The sequence below is a fragment of the Equus asinus genome, chromosome 7 (genome assembly GCF_041296235.1).
Source record: "Equus asinus isolate D_3611 breed Donkey chromosome 7, EquAss-T2T_v2, whole genome shotgun sequence".
Taxonomy (NCBI): domain Eukaryota; kingdom Metazoa; phylum Chordata; class Mammalia; order Perissodactyla; family Equidae; genus Equus; species Equus asinus.
The window spans coordinates 41,689,151-41,708,626 of record NC_091796.1 but is presented as its reverse complement, the minus strand read 5'-3'; the positions used below and the strand labels follow the sequence as shown (position 1 = coordinate 41,708,626).

At 39.6% G+C, this 19,476-nt stretch overlaps 3 protein-coding genes and 1 long non-coding RNA gene across 9 annotated transcripts in view; 3 read left to right on the top strand and 1 right to left on the bottom strand.

Annotated features, from left to right (window-relative positions):
* The window catches only part of DSG3 (desmoglein 3), a 30,618-nt gene extending 24,969 nt beyond the window's left edge, over positions 1-5,649 (top strand). Inside the window, exons 15-16 of the mRNA XM_014845357.3 lie at positions 1,495-1,730; positions 2,938-5,649. Coding sequence (XP_014700843.1) covers positions 1,495-1,730; positions 2,938-3,555 — 854 coding nt within the window. The 3' untranslated portion in view covers positions 3,556-5,649. The remainder of the gene's footprint in view (positions 1-1,494; positions 1,731-2,937) is intronic.
* DSC1 (desmocollin 1) overlaps positions 1-19,476 on the bottom strand; it is a 345,309-nt gene that overhangs the window by 325,420 nt on the left and 413 nt on the right. For 3 of the 5 annotated variants that reach the window (XM_070513263.1, XM_070513267.1, XM_070513261.1), the window contains exons 1-2: positions 18,879-19,057; positions 11,710-11,804 (exon numbers count right to left, since the gene is read on the bottom strand). The gene's annotated coding sequence lies outside the window, so the exon portion shown is untranslated. Of the gene's footprint in view, positions 1-11,709; positions 11,805-18,878; positions 19,062-19,476 lie in introns of those variants that run through there. The other 2 variants (XM_070513264.1, XM_070513265.1) reach the window with 2 other exon arrangements.
* Positions 12,477-18,939, top strand: LOC139045662 (uncharacterized). 2 transcript variants are annotated; one of them, XR_011504481.1, is made up of 4 exons: positions 12,477-12,609; positions 16,298-16,358; positions 17,099-17,195; positions 18,805-18,939. It is a non-coding gene; the product is annotated as an uncharacterized lncRNA (long non-coding RNA). The 2 variants fall into 2 exon arrangements; XR_011504480.1 differs by lacking the exon at positions 12,477-12,609 and having other exon boundaries at positions 16,227-16,358.
* Positions 18,965-19,476, top strand: part of DSG2 (desmoglein 2) — a 47,942-nt gene continuing 47,430 nt past the window's right edge. The window contains exon 1 of the mRNA XM_014845358.3: positions 18,965-19,473. Within this exon, the coding sequence (XP_014700844.3) occupies positions 19,240-19,473 (234 nt within the window). The 5' untranslated portion in view covers positions 18,965-19,239. The remainder of the gene's footprint in view (positions 19,474-19,476) is intronic.

Here is a 19,476-nt window from a genome sequence, read left to right as displayed (position 1 = left end):
AATATATTAAGTGAATTCCATTAGTCAATTAGATCGAGCTTCAATAGGTTAATTTGTCCACTGATGCCACTGGCTTTTCGTTTGTTTGTTTATTTGTTTTTTGGTGAGGATGATTGGCCCTGCACTAACATCTGTTGCCAATCTTCCTCTTTTTGCTCAAGGAAGATTGTCACTGAGCTAATGTCTGTACCAATCTTCCTCTATTCTGTATGTGGGACACCTCCACAGCATGGCTTGATGAGCGGTTTGTAGGTCCGTGCCCAGAATCCAAACCAGCAAACCCTGGGCCACCAAAGCAGAACATGCAAACTTAACCACTGTGCCACTGGGCAGGCCCCTGATGCCACTGTTTTCAATATATGAAGATTTGTTACACTTTTCCCAAACTTTAATAAACTGAAATATAACTCCCAGGCAGTTGATTACTAATTTTTTAATTAGGAAAGATTTCACATATACAAAAAAATGTAAAGGAAAATAGGACAAACACTATGTACCCACCACCCAACTTTGACTATTCTTAACTGGTCATATTTGCAGTTAAAGCTTCATGTATGCACATCCTCAATCTTGTGGCCCTTCTTCCTTCCCCAGAACTAACAGCATCTTGATTCAAGTTCAATTACCAATTCCTATATTCAGTCATAATGGGACAAGATCGCTTATGTTGTCATATAGGTGAAATTGTTTATTTCTTTGGTTTACCAAATGGCTATTTTACTGATATTATCTCAATGCCACAAATAAAGCATAAACTAGAGGAACAATAAGACCCGATGCCTGATATTAAAATTTTTCTTAATTCCATACTTAGCAATACATTGTTTACAAATGTCCAGCCTGCAAAATCACATGAAATCTCCCCTAAAACATAACTGTCTGCCCTTACCAGCTACCCCAATCCTCACCTGTTTCTCTCATTATAATTACATAGCAAAAACTATATTCAGAATTCTCTATAAAAAATAACTTTCCATAAAAGCGTAATATATTGATAACAGGCAGAATAGTCATCATTCACTAAATTTTCACTAAGTACCAAGACACCAAATTAGCAACAGCTAATGTGCATCATTACTTTATGTATGCTTCCTCCTTGGTTTGCATATTGAGCCAATATGACTGCTTAATTACAATTTCTTTTTTCTACGAAAACAAACAAGCCTTGCGTTAGAAGCTTTCTGTGACTATGTACTGAATACTCTGTTTTCACCTCCCATTTCTGGCTGTTGTCACTGAATTTCCATTTCCTTTGTACATCTGCTAAATAGTGGGTTTTCAGAGCTATTTCACCTGCTAATATCCTCTCCTCTGTTACTCTCACATAACAGACTATGGGATATTCTTAGCAGCTCTAGTCATATAATTGTATTTTCTCCCACTTATCTGCTCTATTTGGTAACTGACTGCTCATGGATATCAAACACCAGTTTTAAAAAAATCATTTTTTAATTACAGCATGAGATGTTACAGACTTTTCTCCCCTGTTTCTAGAAGTGTGTACAAATACATATGCTGGAGGGACGGTGGTGGAAGGAGCTTCAGGAATGGAGCTGACTACCAAGCTTGGAGCCGCGACAGGATCCGGAGCCGCAGCAGGATTTGGACTGGGCGTCTGTTCTACGGGACAATCTGGAATGATGAGAACAAGGCATTCCACTGGAGGAACCAATAAGGACTATAGTGAAGGGGCAATAAACATGAATTTCCTGGATTCCTACTTTTCTCAGGTAATTTAGTGGAAAATTTTGTGGCTTTGTATGTACATTAGAGATCTTTTTAAGTGACTATACTTCAGTTTGGCAGTTGGTTTTTTTACAGCTTGTTAAAACGTAAGAAAACAACAGGAGTTCTTTGCCAAAATAATAGAGATAACCTAAGGTGGCTGCCCAAATTGGGCTAGTGGTCAACAGGAAGAATAGGTAGATAGACACAAAGTGAGAGAATATAGCAAGTGGTCCCTCAACTGTCCGATTGGAGTAACAATGGAGAGCAAAATCTTTATTTTGGGATGAGCAGCATCCACTTTAGGAACACAAAGCAGCTTATTTTGTATTTCCAGTACCATAAAGGATGTCAGAATATATGTGCATATATTTTTCTGAGACAGGGTTATACCATTCTACACATTTTCAAAGGAGTCCATGTCCAAAAGCATTGAAGAACCATTGAATTACTGACTCAAAAATAAAAGGAGGAAGAAGAGATGTGATTGAAGATTAGATGAAATGTCAGGAAGCACAGAACTGAAAAGGGACAAGGGTGCAAGAACAGAGAGGACTTTGGGAGGCGGGTGGCGTGCCTCTTGGGTGGTGCATTGTTGAAACGGATCTCACATATAGTTTTGGTATCAGAATTGGTAAGTGCTGCAATTTGGCCTGGTGTCCTAGCAGATGGAGGCTGATGCTGTGTTTCAGGAGAGCTGAACACCGAGAGTTTGTCTGGGATGAGAATTCTTGAGATATTCTGAGGTGTGGTGTGGACTCTAGTGAGGGGTCTGGCTCCCACAAGGGTTGCAGAGTCAAGTCAAAGGTCCCAGTCTGGGTGAGAGGTGCCTCAGAAAGTGCAAAATGGGATGCCTGTCCCCCACCTCCAGACACAAGGACACGCATTAACACAAGCACACACAGGGACCCTCACTTGGCCCACTGAATAACCTCCACACATTTGCTTTGTAGGCCTAAATCCATGTAAGTGCCTTCAAAATTAAGAATTAAAACATGAACCTAGGCCAGACTCAATTTTGAGGAAATGTCAACTATGGTATTCTCCAAACACCAGATAATTTCCCTAACAAGGCTGTTGACATAAAAAGTATCTTCTATGGATTACCTAAATTAGGCATTCATGATCAAACTTGGAGTTCTGTGAACGGTATTATATTCTTCAATTGAGCCTCTTTTAAAATTCATTTTTTCCACTTTTCTCCACCTTTAGAAAGCATTTGCCTGTGCAGAGGAAGACGATGGCCAGGAAGCAAATGACTGCTTGCTGATCTATGATAATGAAGGAGTGGGTGCCCCCGGTTCTCCCGTAGGCTCCCTGAGTTGTTGCAGTTTTATTGCCGATGAGCTGGATGACAGCTTCTTGGACTCGCTTGGCCCCAAATTTAAAAAACTTGCAGAGATAAGCCTGGGGGTTGATGACGAAGCCAAACAATCTTACGCACCCACCAAAGACGGCGGTTCTGGGATTGAATCCTCTGGCTATTCCGTAGAAGTCCAGCAGTCCGAATCTGCTAGGTACCAGACTTTGTCAGGCAGTCAAGGAGCTTCCGCTTTGTCTGCTTCTGGCTCTGTCCTCCAACCAGCCATTTCTATCCCTGAGCCTTTGCAGCATAGTAGCTTTGTGGTAACGGAGACTTACTCGGCTTCTGGTTCTCTCGCGCAACCTTCCACTGCAGTCTTCGATCCACTTCTCACGCAAAATGTAACAGTGACGGAAAGAGTGATTTGTCCCGTTTCCAATGTTCCTGGCAACCTACATGGTCCGATGGAGATACGAGGGTCACGTACTATGATCTGTACAGAAGATCCTTGTTCCCGTCTGATATGACCAGAATGAACTGGAATAACATACTGGCCGAATATGGATATTTGGACCAAATTATTCAAAACAGCATAGCAAAGCTCAAAGTATTGGTCTAATTTGGCACTTACTAATAACAGTAAACTGATTATGATTTCAGTTTAAATTTTCTAGTTCATACCCCAAACCTGGTGTCACTCTTACTTCTCAAATACTATTCAAGTGGTAGTAAATCTCAATGTTTGTCAAAAAATTCAGTGGGATCATATCCAGCAGGAAAATTTCCTAAGAATTTTTAAACTTCTATTTCTGCAGCGCCAAAGAAAGGTGTTTATCACTTTAAAATGCAATGTATTTTAGTGGATTAAGCACTTGGAGTCAAGAGCTCCAGTTTTTGTCTCTGTCACCTTTTTTTAATATCATTAATATGATGGAAGAGTCTTAAGGTCTTGGCTAAAGCATTTTGAGCTGCTTGGAAAAAAGGAAGTAGTTGTAGTTGAGTTTTTGCCATCATCTTGGTGCTGGGAGACCCTACGCGCATCTTCTGCTCAAGCTAAGGGCTATTGGCTTATGCGTTAAACTTGCTACATCTCATATTCTCACAATAAGCAATTCTGAAATAGAAATATCATAGAACATTTAGGAAAGTTTAGTATGTGTAAATATTTTGGGTTTTTTTTAAATCACCTTGAAAGCTTCTATCCAAGGAAAATATTTTACCTTGAGCTCCTGCCTACACACTTCTCAGTAACAAATCCCATGTTAATATTCTTTGAAAATTACTCTTTACTTTAAATGTCAGTGGGTAGATGTAAGTTACATATGACATATAATGATGCTTATTATGTTAACAGCATCTATAGACTTTGTGGGAATACAAAACATGGCTTTTCTCATAAGCAAAAGAGGCTTCTAACCAGAATAACACATGGGGAAATTTGTCAATATGTATTATAAGCAGTATTTCAGGTCAAAAAGGGATATGGAAAGGGATTACTAGTAACTTCTATTTTATTAAAACTCATGCCTTTTAAATTAAACAGCTACAGCAATTTAATTCTTGAGCATAACAATGTTAGGTTAGCAAAGGTTTAGAATATATTATTTCATGCATGTTTCCATGATGGCAATGCAGTTCTTCAAATCATTTCTGGTCATTCAAGATCTTCAGCCTTTTGCCCATAGAGAGCACCCTACCTGCTTATCGACCTTATTGTCTTAGCTAAGTCTTTACAAAGTCATTGTCCAGCTTCATTATCTCCGATTGTACATAAAATACTCCTTTCTGGGTTTTGCCATATTCAAAACCTATATTTGTTTTTACAGATGGAATGCAAAGTAACAAAGTGTTTGTGTTTTAACCCAAAAAGGTGCAGTCCTGAGGATACCATGGGGGAAAGAGAACCCCTAAATGTCCCTACATCTAGCATTCTTCCCTCTCCCTGGTGCCATGACTACCAGGAAGGCATGTGCTAGGACAGCCCAAGAAGTGCAGGCAGCCTATTCTTCCAAGACAAGGCTGCTGCTGCAACATAGCTTCAATGTGCCCGTCCTGAGGTGGGGGGAACCAGACCCTATGGAGCAGCCTGCTGGGTCCTCAGGAAGTCGCCTGGCTATCACCACTAGAGCGTGTTCTCAAGAGATGCTTGCTCTGGGGTCTAGAGCACACACCGTTGATTTGTGCCTCTGTTTATATATGAGAATTAAGTTAACCATTATAATAACCCTTCCAAGTTCAAAGCGTTTTCAGGATCCTCAGAGTATTTTAACATTGCCTCTTAAAACCCAAGTTATCACGAAATGGGAATTTTGCTGCATTGTCAAACTGCAGAGGAAACCACGCCATAGTTGTAAAGGCTATCTAAGGGAAAAATTGAAATTAAATGTGTTTTAAAATAAAAATAGATTAATCTTGTCTAGGAGGACCTAAAATTGATTTGCCATGTAAAATTAAATTTAAAGCAAAATGTATCTGTATTTTTTTCACCAAAAATAAAAATTGTTTTCAGCAGAAAAATTTTTTAAAAGCTGTCTTTTTACTTGATGTAATATACATTTTAAACAGTATATATTAAAACTTTAACAGTGTAACATTGTCATAATAAAACTGTTTGGCAACAAATTTATGAGTCCTTCCTTAACTATTCAGTAAAAGCTGAACTACTCTCTATAATTAATAGCTATTAAGAAATATGATGTAAGAAAGTGACTTACATATGTATTTTCATGAATATTTTACATTTTTTCCTAGCTGATACCTTTACTGCATCCTCCCAGACAGGAAGGAGCTCCCTGGGGACTCAATCTCTTCTTCGGGTGGAAACAGTGCTGCATGAGGTACTGGAGGAGGTCAAGGCAGACTTCTACTAACTGGATGCTTTCACTCATTTATTATTTGTTTGGTAATTTTGAACGGTCTCTCAGGCAAAAGTTTTGACACTCTATGACTCGAGAGAAAAGCCGGAGTAAAGAGAAGGTAAGGTTTCCAGCCTAACATGATGAAAAAAGGTACCACAGCTCTGGTGACAGCCATCAGCCCAGCGATGGGTTTGTCTCCCAGTAAATGCCTGTTATTTTTATGTCTTCCTTTAAAGGCATGCCACAAAATAAGTCCCTTCAGAATTTCAGATCCTTCTTTGGATGACATTCCTCCTTCTTAAATGCGGACAATTCAACTTGGACCTAAGGTATGGGCAGCAGAAACTGGATTAGAACGGATGTTGAGTGAAGAAAGTGGATGGCTTCACTCAGATGTTCCAAATCCGTCCCAGGAAAATGAAAGCCACATAGGTAAATTCAAAAATATCACCAGTTCCTCCTATTCATAGAAAGTTTGAGGAACAAAACAGCAAGATCAGTTTATCTTATCTTAGCTTTCAAATATCAAATAAGAGTATAAAAGGAATACATTCAACTGACTAGCTTCAAGGCAACTAACAATTAAGAAACAAGCACATTCTTGTTATTGACAATTAGGCATTTTCTCAGCTCCTTTATCGGGTTTACAAAGAGTAATTCTGCATGAGAGATTGTATGATTCAACACTTGTTCAACAACATAGTCTGAGATCGTTTTTTATGTAAGGGTGATAATTGATAAGAAAAGAAAATAATCATTTAAATTCCAGGTGCCAGAAACCGATGCATTTTCCACAAAGAATACCGAGATTCCTTCTGCTTTGTCAGATCTAGAGTTCACTGCAATTCCCTCCATGACAAGACACAGGCCATTCTAGGTTAGTGTCTTTACGTTTCTTTTATACCTTGACTTTTTTTTTACAGTTGCAAAATAAATAAATCTAAACATAATGCAGATGTAGTGAAAACTCAAGAGAATGGAGATCTAAAAGAACAAGTGCAAATGGATGCAATTACCAGAGCAGGAAGGAGACACTGGTGAGGGATACCAGGTGGCCAGGAGAGTTACAAACTCTAATTTAATTCTTACAGCAACCCGGAGATTACCGTCAGGAAAACAGGGACTCCGAGAAGCAAAGTAACTTCCTCAAGGTCATACATCAAGTGACACAGATGTAAAAGTCTACCTACCGTCTATCTACAGTTATTCAGCAATAATAATAATTATTACTCTCAAAATAATCTGTGTATTTTCAGCTCTGAGACTTGAATAGAACATGAAAAATTAGAATGAAAACAATGGAAATTATTTTTAAAAGGTTAGGAATCTAGATATAATTCTAAAGAGTAAAGAAGCAGTACAATGTAGGCAAATATGTAGAGTGAGAGAGATCTATATATCTCCATAGAGAGAGAGAGAGATGGAGAGCTAAAGAGGTAGAGATAGAAAGAATGCAAATACAGAATTTGCTGTTATTTTGAAGTATATGGGAGGTTATTTTCCAGGGCACAATGATCAACTCTCCTCCACATTTAATAACAGAAACAAGCTACCTGGAAGACATGGCACCACTTTTTCAGTAAACTCCTTAAGAATTACTTTGATAGCACATTATTTAGAAGAGGTTATGTGGTGTGTCTAAATATAAAAATAACCTTATATATTTTTTAATCTTTTTGATTCAATATGTGTATATATCGCAAAATGATCACCACAATAAGACTAGTTAACATCCATCACCATACATAGTTACAAAAAGGTTTTTTTCTGGGGATGAGGACTTTTAAGATCTACTCTCTTAGCAACTTTCAAATATGCAGTTCAGAATTATTAACTATAGTCACCAGGCTGTACATTACATCCTCATGACATTTATTTTCTAACCTGGAAGTCTGTACCTTTTGACTCCATCCATTTGCCCACTTCCCAACCCCCACCTCTGGCAACCACCAATCTGCTCTCTCTATCTATGAGCTTGGGTTTTGATTGGTTTGGTTTGGTTTTTCAAAAATATAACTTTAAATGGGTCCTTCCACCTGAGTGTTTTCACTGTCTGTGGAAAACAACACATTTTAACAATTACAACAACTATTTTACTCCTTAAAGCCATCTCCATTTCTACCTTTATTCCCACAAAGTACAAGGATCATCGTATTTTTAATTTTATGCCTTGGAACATCTCTGATGTTTTCTGTGTGCTGAATTTGTCATTATTAAATTAGCAAACAGTAAATTTTGTGTGAAAAAAACATCAATTTATGTTAATACAAACAAAACACTGATATTGAAAGAATATGTATGTCCTCATTTCCTTAGAAGGCAGAGGAAATATTTACATTCTTTCATAATCAAGAGAGGATTGCAAAGAACCTTCTTAATTATAGAGCAGTACAGAATTAGGTAATCTTGTGTTTATTTCAACAGCGTAATGACACGGTTTCCACTCCTGCAAGGAGGCATTATTACTAAGTCAAAAATGAGTATTTAAACAAAAAATGTGAGAGTAACTTCAGTCATGTCTTCCCATGTCCAACTGACTAGTATTGATTATAACATTTATATGGTCCGAACTGGAAGGTAAACACACACACACAGGGGTACACATATGCACACATATTTGCCTCGGCTAACCACATAGCTTGGGGTAGAGGAAGCAGTGTCTTTCCATCATCACACTGATGGACCAGACACTAATGCTTAGTGTGCGTTTCAGATACAAAGTTTCTGCAAGCAAGCAGTCTGTTCTCTAGATTATTATTAAAAAGAAAAGAATCACCTAGATTTGCCATCTAACTATTTTTAGGTAAGACACAATGAAGAGGCCTTGTTTGACCAAACTTTTAGTCATTCTCATCCAGGGCTGACATCAACAAATTTTGATTAGTAAAAAAATGTGTAATAGGAAACGGAGGCATTAGTCAAAGGGTACAAAGTTTCAGTTATGCAAATGAATAAGTTATACTTAAAATTTTGCTAAAAGGGTAAATCTTATGTCGTGTTCTTGTCACATACACACACACACACACAAAAAAAAATAATAATAATAAGTAAGAGAGTGGGAGGAAACCTTTGGAGGTGATGGATAGGTTTATGGCATAGATGGTGGTGATGGTTTCATGGGTGTATACTTACCTCCAAACCCATCAAGCTGTATACAGTAATTATGTACAACTTCTATGTCAAAGAAAAATTTAATGTATAATAAAACCTTAGTCTAATAAGTTCTGACAATATTTTTCTGCCTCTTCCTTCTTCCTCTCAGCTGTGATAGATTGCTAAGGATTTTTCCTCAAAAGATATTTTACAGCTGCTAACAGCTGAAATCTAAGTTGATTTTCTAACTCCACGCTTTCTATACACACTTTCTTGGACCCTGGAACTGTCCGCTTTTGTTCCAATCTTTGAATATTCTCAAAGATGCAAACCAATAACAAAGGCATATGTTGCCAAGATGACAGAAGACCTGCTCTTTGCAACAAAGACTCTCCAGGGCCTCCAAAACAAGCCAACACATGCTTTTGCTACCTTCGCCAACTCTGGCTAGAAAAGGATGTCTCCACTGAAAGAACAAGTCAGGAGATGTTGTTGAATATTTTGATAGCAAACAATGAGATGTCAGGCAAAGAAAATCTGCTAAAGTTTGCAGAAAATCAACACTGCTACTGGACCTAAGAGAAAATGTTAAAATCTCATCCCATCTACTAGTCAATCAAAAATAACTGTATATTATATTTTAATGACTAACTAAAGATAAACTTGCAGTGTTTTTGTTTTAAGTGTTTTAAGTGAACGGTTAAGAGTTCAGGCTTTGGAGACAAACTACTTGAGTTCAAATCCTGGCTTCACGACTCACTAGCTGTGTGTCTTGAGGCAAGTCACTTAATCTCTCTGTACCTCTCTGGACTATTATTATGGAGATAATAAGAGTCCAGTGCATTTCTGAAGAATGCACTTAAGACACAGTAAGTGCTCATGAAGATTTGCTATTTTTATTGTTTTTATTATTATAATTTAAATCTTCAAAATGAACTCAACTCAAATAAAGTTAAGAGTGCCGACATGCAAACTACTGAAACCATACAAACTCAAAACATCTATATTATCTGATCCAAAGTCTTGTTTGACAAATGCTCAAACAGGCGGAAAAGTAACTTGTTGATCAAAGGCGGAGTTAGGAATTGACTAGGCAAATTCTCTTTCTGCGACTCCAAACTGCCACTGTAAAATTTCTTTTTTAACTAATCCTTTGCCTTAGCCACAAGGCTTGTCCTGTCTAGTCTACACTGCACAGGAAATTCCTCTGAATACACAAGCAATTGGAGATGAATGCATTCATATCAAATTGTTATCTTGTACAATCAAACTGATGAGAATAACCAGATGACCGCAACTTTTCAGTTGAGCTGCCTTGGAAAAGGGGAGAAAGGGAGGTTTTTTCCCCTAAGAGTTCTAATTATGTCATTTCCACCAAGTAGAAGAGGGCATGGCCAGGTGGTTTTGGGAAAAAAGCTAGTTACTTGAAAATTAGCACGAAAGGAATGATGCTATTGACCCAATCTCCAGCCAGATAGATATTTCAGGTAATGTTAGCGGAACAGCAATTAGTACACAAAGAAAATGACCACATTTTATGTTCAATTTCTATATGATTTATGGTGCCAAGTTGCTGGCCAAGAGAAAAAGAGTTTTATTTGTAAAAGCTAGTTGACTCAACATAAAAAGGAGAGGAGTGAAATTTGTCTTTACCTTTGCATGTTTTTTTACCTTATTTCTAGAACATGATATACTTGTTTTCATAATCATCACTATCTCTTGCTTCTTTTAAATATCTGACCATAACTAGTTGATGTTTCTTAATTGTTTGGTAAATTAGTTGACAATAAAGTATAAATTACACAATAAAGTATATATCTGTGAAATAAATCACAGAAAGCACATTGTTACTCCTCCTTGCAGGATATATTTTTAATGCTTAGAATACCTGTTAACTCAGAAAACAAAATGAAATTTCATTATCATTAGGTCATAGGTCAGGAGGTGGGGTGTTTTGTGTACAGACGCTTTCCAGTGTCCCTCAAATCACATATTTGGCATCTATCCATGTAGGCCACACAGCACACCTGGGACTCGGGTTTCACATTACGACCAATTGACCTAATACATCTGGTTTCTAAGAAATAAAAGTAAACACAATGTTCTATAGAAGTCCCATTATCTTGTTATTCCTCAAAGCATAGAAGCCACAATCTTCTTCTTCTATATAGATATACATAGATCTATACAGATATATCTTAGATATATTTATATCTTATATATAGATATAGATATAGATATCTATATATCTACATATATATTTCAATCAGAAGATATATATATATTTGATTCTTTTGTATTCCATTGATTCCACAGAATCTTTATATATATACATTTGGTTTTAGATGGCTTATTCATACCTCTAAAGCAAAAATCCAAGGTATAAAGAACAATAAACCATACTCTATGGACTTAAGATTCCAATTATGGAAAATTCCGAAGTATAGACTGATTCTTTTACAGTACCAAACAATGGAAACTCACAGCAGAACTTTTATGAACCATAAAGCAATTCTTCACACGAGCTTTCACGGACAGGTTTTACTTTGCTCAACTCTAAGTCTTCCCTGTAATACTTCTCTGAGTAACTCGCTGAGTTGTCATCAAATTTGCTGATTACTTCAGATGAATGTTCTAATCCTAAAGTTAAGAAAGAACAATGATACACTCTCTTCCTCTCTTATACCCATAAGGGAATTAGTCACAAGAAGTCTTTGTTGACTGACTCACCTTTATTGTAGCTGAATCTGGATAAAATGGGTGTGACTTTCTCCACAGGTACGGTATCACCCAGATACTGTTTCAGTAGAAGTTGAGAGGTCCACCTGAAAAAAAACCATATAGTAAATTAACAGAAAATTGCCTAGTAAAATAACAGATCTGCTTTCAAGGCATATAGTAAAGTCCATAATGAATATTATGATTTTTTAAAAATCTTTAACCACAAATGTCCTCAGAAAAGCTGGTAATGGTCACTTTTATGGTTAAAACTAAATTATCAGGAGGAATTTTTTTCCCATTGCCTTCTTTGTATTTAAGTTTTATTTAACTGGTTTGCTTAATGTTTGAACATATCTGTCTAATAAAATCTCTAAGTGAAAACTAGAGCAGGTAATGAAACTCAAACTAGGTCCAGTGCAAAAACAAAAACAAAGACAAAGAGAAATATACTGTTCAAACAAAACAGGTTTAAAAACATTTTCCTTAAATGCTCAGAAGCTAGAGCCATTTTGTTTCTCTTCTCTTATGACATCTGAAAGACTGCTTCACTTTCCTATTCCCTGGGTTTGTATAAATGTAACTGAGTTAATTAAATTATTATTTATCATACTAAGAGATTTTCAATTACTTTTGTTACAAAAGTAAAATTACTACATAGAAATAATTTGCCATTGGTAATATCTAATTTGGAATTCAAGAATAATAACGTTCTAACTTTTTGGTCAGCATAGCTCATGCAAGTGTGTGCTTCAGAGTAGTGGCTCCCAATATTTTTTCTGCAGGACGCGTGTGACAGATGCCATTCACAAGCCCGCGCCCTCCAACAGACAGATTCACACTGAGGCTCCGTTCTCCTTCCCAGCTGGAATCAATCCTCTTTCTCCACCAGCGGGGGATGTCAAAATGCAAGTAAGTAACATCATTATTGAATAACTTGAAATGTGCTCTAACCATTTTAACGAGCAAATCATTCACAAATTTCAGAACTCAATCGTTAACAAATTACTACATCTACTGCTATGGTACTGAAATAAAAAACCATCACCAACAAGATTAATTTTAAAAGTAAATTATAATGAATAATTTCATTTCTTTGAATCCTTATTGTTTTAAAAAAGGAAAATTGCTATTTCTTTTTGAGATCCTCCTTCTTTCTACCAAAGTATTTATAATCATCATTATGGATCATTTTGAAAAGATCTTAGGCAACATATTACTCCCACGTTTGCTCTCCAAAGCTATTGCATTGCTTCTATTTGATTTTTTCGTTATATGTAAGAATATCACTTGTCTACGTGCAAATGAATCAAGTAACTGCCAAGAAACCAGTATTCTTTTCAGTCTTCTGAGGGCTTTTTTCTGTTTATCTCCCTGGGCTCATTAGTCACGTTGGGTCAGCGTGATGGTTTCTGTCTGCGTTCTCGGTAAACAGTCCTGGGCCTGCCCATAAGCACTGCAGGTCCTATCACGCAGTTGAGGGATTCCTGCACAAGGCTGCTGTTAGCAACCGAACACTCTCCTCCTCTCTCCCCAGCCACTGATTTCCCTTATCTTTCCAAGAATTCCCATAAACAAATCCTAGAGTGAAACCAAAGCCAAAGACTTATTCTGGATTTTTTTTTTCAGAAAACGTAGTTGAGTAGATAAAATCAACATTCCCAAGTGTCACATGCCTGTAATGAATGCTTTCTTTGTTCATCTCTAGAGGGAAGAGCAATTTTCCATATTGTTTATGGTTTTGCGTTTCGTTCTCCTGTAAGGAAGGGAGAGGAAGAACACAGAAATGTTCTCCACTGGCCTCTGAACTTCTCCAACTTCACGCTGTTCAAGCAGTCCTAGCAAGGCTCATCCTTGATAAAATTGTGAGGTCGGGGATTTTGTCCACAGTGAGCCAGGCCTCCCAGCAAACCCTCACCTCAGTTTGGTGACATTTACTCACATCCTTCCAGGAATGTAATGTTCTCTTGCTTTTTTCCCTTTTACCCTCATTTTACACACGCACACACCCTATCCTCCAAAATAACCTTGAAAATGTATTCTCGTATTCATTCACTCATATATTCAACTAATATTTACTGAAGACCTACACTGGGTCAGGCACTGTTTTAGGTGTTGGATACATAGCAGTTCACAGAGAAAAAAGCCAGCCTTCATGAAGTCCACACTCTAGCAAATGGCAACAAATAAGTAAGTAAATGCACAGTCTTTGAGATTGTGATGTGTCAAGAAGAAAAATGAAGCAGGAAAGGAGGATGGGGAGCTCCGGGGGTGGGAGTATTTATAATTTTTAAGTAGGTGGTCAGGGAAGACCTCACTGATAAGGTAATACCTGAGGGGGAAAAAAGTGAAGAGTGAGAGAGTAAATCTTGCACGTGTCTGGAGGAGAACCTTCCAGGGAAAAGGAACAGAGAGTGCAAAGGCTCTGAGGTGGAGCATTCTGGTGTACCTGTGGTATCAGGCTATCAGGTAAACAACTGATAAGAGATTAACATGTCACCCTCCCAGTAACGGGCAAGTAACATAAAGGGAGCCTTCAGCTCAAGGATTCCAGACATTAGTCAGTAAGAGGGAGAGGCACTGTGATGGGACACCAAGGCCTTGCTGAGGTTTCCCAGACAACTGTTGCCTTGTACACACCTCAATCCAGCATTATTATAGTCTTATCACATTAAGATAACTTAAAACTAGTAGGATTTATTTTGAAAAAAAGTCTCTTAAGAAGTGTTCAGAACTTTACTTAGACCCAAGAATAGACTCTCGTTTTCTCTGCTGAGCCACATCCTATTTTGCAATTGTAGTGTCTTCCCCTAATTCTCCTCTGCCCCGTGGACAATGCTGACAATTTCCTTAAGCCATTTTGGTTCAGGGACTTTGCATCCGAGTAACCAGTCCTCATATATTGACTCACAAGGAGAAGCCTGTGGCTACAGCTCATTTTAGACTGTGACTCACTCCATGGGCTTTCTCACTCTTTCGAGGTGTTGGCGTCTGTGACTGTACTCTCAGGGCTGACTGTTGCTGCCCCCAAAGTAGAATGACCGTTCACTAAGGATGTGCTGGCCTCTCTGTACTAGACCATATGCAGACACATAGGCGTGCAGTCGGCTAGGCTTTCATTATTACTCTGCAAGTTCTAGCTCAGAAAAGCAACAAAGGTTTCCCCACTCTGGTATTAGAGGGCGTCCCCCACTCCTAAACTGGCCACTGCTCCTCTCTTACTGCCTAAGGTGGAGGCGGCTCTTGGTCCATCTAACTAGAAAGTCCATGAGACCCTCAACATCCTGACACCTGGTGACTGTGATGTGACTCGTGCCTTGGCTTCTGTGGAAAAGGGCCATGGCTCCGTCTCCAGGATTAAGGAGAAGGGCAATCCTCTCCCATTTCTCCACATCTAATGTAATACACTCTCTTCTCAACTGACCCGTGAACTCCTCCAGCTTCACCTTGTCCATCGCCTTCCTGCCACACTCAACTCCATGTATATCTGGGCCACTTATACCTCTTAACTATCAGCCAGGCCCCTCTGTAACCCTGACTTACACTCACTATCTGCTGTTCTGCTGCTCCTGGGCTACAGTGTTGTTGGGGAAAACATACATACACAAACCAACACATACACGTGTGTGTGTGTGCACGCATGGACACACGTGCATGGCACACACACATACAATCCCAGACCAACATTCTTTGACCAGATCCACTATTAACTCATCCACAATGAATATTTCAAACACCTTCCTTTACAATACTCCTTTTTCACATATAATTCCATTATGCAAGCTTGATTCAACAACTCTATTAATCATCTAATATATGCTGGATACGAGGGGCTAGGCCCGCTATGAATATGATAGGGCCTCTGGTCTCAAAGATGTAACAAGCTTGGGAAAGAGGAATGGGTGGAGGAGCAGACATGAATAAAATAACCACAAACCATGATGTGAATGCTGCTATGCATGTTGGATGAATCATTTTGAACAGGGCCACAGAGAATGCAGGGAAAGGTAAATAACTGGATGGGGAGAGTACGGGAAAAGGAGAATTGAGGAGGACCCTCAGCTTCCTGGTTTGGGTGGCCAAGTTGACAAGGCATACGAAGCAGCAGAAGGCTTGAGCTGGAGAGGTGTAGAGGGATGGGGAAATCTTTTTTATCAGTATGCTGAGTTTGATATGCCTACAAAATTATTATGGTAGTTTGAGGTCCCTGTGAAACATCCAAATGGTAATGTCCCATGTTTGAAGCTTAGGAGAGAAAGGTGTGACGGATTAGCACAATGGGAGTGGCTACAAAATCATGCTAAGAAGGAGAAAAGAAGGAAAGGAAAGAATTCAAAAAGCAAAAGCATTTAACATGTAGGCAGAGAGTAAGAAATGGGCTGAGAAACAACAGCCAGAAAGATAGACAATTAGGTGACTGTTGCTACTCAGAAATCTACCTGCAGCTGTGTTTTCCTTCTCATTTCAAACCACTTGCTAGACATTCTCTAATTGGATATTGCTCTAATATCTCAAATTCAGTTTTACACACACACAAAAAAGTTTTTACTTCTGACTTCCATGTTTGTATCAATGTGATGAAAGAATGCTTTCTTCACAGATAAATCTGAAGGCCCTGACTCTTCACCAACAGCGCCTATGCTTTGAGTTACTCTGTCCAGGTAGGTTCAATGTCTCCTCCACAACTATTCATCCTTTAAGAACCCCCCCACCCGCACTCACTCCCAAGAAACCTTCTCTAATGTCATGGTCCAAAGTGTAAGTTAGGGCCGCTCTTCGCTGCTCGCAGTGCAGTCCTACCACGGCATTGATCATAGTTTATAAGTAGCTATATTATTTCATAAGTATCTATTTTTGGATCTTTAGATGAAAGAACACATTTATCTTTGCATCCTCAATAAAACGCAAATTAAACATTTGCTGAACAGGGACAAACTAAATGTTGAATAAATGAAGGAATAAATGAGTGGAGCTAAACCAGGATGCAGATTCCTTTTCTTACTGCCCTTCTCACATTTCCTAGAGCTATTTATTTTTCCTGTGTCCACACACCATTAATTGACATTCTATGAGTAAGCCTCTTGACCACAATAATCATTTGTTGTATTGTAATGGCCACATATTTCTGTGACTTGCTTCTAAGGCATTTCGTAGGACAGCAACCTGATTTAGCTCTCACCTTTTTGACATTAATTCTAACACACATACTCGTTGGGATTTTCAGTGGAATTAAAGGGTCAGCCATTGATCAAACCATGAATCAAGAACTGTCAATTTATAAACGGATCTTTAATGATGGAATGTATTGGGAGTAAGGAGGTGGTGACAGAAGAAAAAGTACACATGAATTTTTGTTGGTCTTTGGGAAGCCTTTCTTTTTTACAAAATGTTTATGTTTCAGATAATATTAAGAGATGATTCTAATAACCTAATCACCTGAAGCATATTTTCACCTGCGTGTATGTGTGAGGCAAAGTATTCTGGGAAACATAACTCAGGTAGGTATTTTGAATATAGACGTTTGAACACAGACAAACCTAGACGTTAAAGCGTAATTATTTGCACAAAGTATATTTTGAACTCATGCATTATAAGTACATGTCTTAAGAAAAGTACACTTACCATAATGTTCAACTAATTTAGGGGGAAAAATCCGTAAATTAAATCTTTCACATCTTGTTACACTTCGATTTATTTTAAAGTACTCAGTGCTTCATTGGTAATGCCATTTGTTCTCATGCACAGATATTTATGAAACAGATTTGTTCTCAGGCCAGCAGAAAGAAGTCAGAAGCTAGAAAACTAGCTGTGTATCCTCTGACTTTTAACAAGTCCCTTCAACTCAGTGAATCACAGTATTTTCAAAGAGAAACTAACTCAAGAATGACCTACTATGGCATTGGATAGTGCGTGGTTCGACAGCTTCTCTCAAAGCCCTGGAATAAATGTCTTATAGTGGAATACTATCCCAGACTGACTTTGACAGCCTCCAAGGGAGACTGAATAATTCAATGGAAATAAAATTTGCGTTAGCTATTTCTCATTCTAGAAGCCAGAGTTATCTTCATTATGAAATAGAAACTAAAATCTTGATAATGAGGCATAAATACTTGCCTATAGGACCCAGTTGCAAGAGCACTAATTTTAGGTAGGACTTATATATGGTTTCCAGGAATGATTTCCAAAGTGTTTTGGTAAATCCCGCCTTGTTTAACTAGTTTGCCCGGTGTGACAGGGAATGAGAACTATCCCCAAGGTGTACTACCATACATGTCCAACTCAAGAGAAAGGAGTGGACACTAGAAGACATACCTTCCTCCTGATTCAACTGCATAACCAGTGTTTACTGAGTCTCCCCTGGTACTTAGCCTGGAAACGGTGGTAATCTAAGCAGACAGTCTTCCTAGACGGTCCTCAGCTAACTTAACCACTGACACTCAAATAACACTATGAGAAAGTACTCAGCAATTAAGCCCCAAACAAATAGAGGAGAATGTGGTTCTCTCAGCTCAAAGAAGGAGTGATCCATGGTGTCTGGGGAAGAAAGGGTCCAAGGAGATGGCAGTTGTACTGGATCTGGAAAAGCGGCAAGATCAGAACTGGGGAGGGAGGTACAGGGGGAGGGAGAGGAAGGCACTTTTGACCACAGAAGGAACTCTGCTATTTTGGCCAAATGTAATGCCAAACTTCTCTTTCTAGTAGCAAGTCAAACCTTTATTCTTTCATAGGCTCTCCCAATACTTCAACATCGATAGTTAATCTTTCTTAGAAGCTTCCTACTGTGGGGCTGATTCTAGTGTTTCCCTTTTTCAAGAAGAGTTCGATTTAACATTTACACTTGTAATAATAATTATACTGGTTGTAACAACTACCACTTATTAAACCCTATGTGCTAGACACTGCAGAACGCTTCACATGGATTTTCTCATTTAATCTTCACAACATCCCTACGTATTGGGCGCCATTAATCCCATTTGACAGATCTGGAAACTGAGGCACAGAGAGGTTGTCCAGATCACACAGCTAGTAACTAACGGGGCGAGTCTTGGACAATTGTCCTTTTGGATCATCTGTGATTCTTCTAATAACTGTTTCTCCCTGAGCCAGATAAGCTGCAAACCTGTTGGAAGCAGTGAAGGGGCCGTGGGGACGAGGTGAGAAGCCTTTACAGAGACAGTCACCTGAAATCCTGCTCCAGACCCCCGGCTCCCCGCGTCCTGTCTCTCCTCTCCGCGCCTCCTGCGCTCTGGCTCCGGCGCGTAGTCACCTAGCGCGAGACCTCCAGGCGGCCCGGGGGCCGGGCCGGCTGAACTCCGCAAGGCCTGGCTGCAGAGAGCTCAGTTTGCCCCGGGGCCGTGTGGCCTAGAGCTCCCTCCTCCCGCCCCTCTCCTGGGAGGAGGGGATCGGGAAAGAGAGGACGGCGGGGCGGGGCCTGCCACCCAAGTCCCAAAGCTTGGGACGTCACGGTGCCAGGTGCGCGTGGATCGGGGGGCGGCCGTGCCCCACGCGCCTCCCTCCTCCGCGGCATCCCCACGCGGCGGGATGAGGCTCGGCCGGGCTCCGGGGGCCGTTTTCGGCGGCGGCCACACCTGGTGGCACGCCTCGGGGCAGGGCGGCGCGGCCGCCGCGGGGAGGCGGCCCGGGGCGGGGGCGCGGGAGGAGCCGAGCGCGCGCGGGGGAGCGCGGGGAGCCGGCGCCGCGGACGGAGCGGTGCGAGGCGCCCGAGGCGAGGGCGCGATGGCGCGGCGCGCGGAGGCCTGCCTGCTGCTTGTGCTGGTA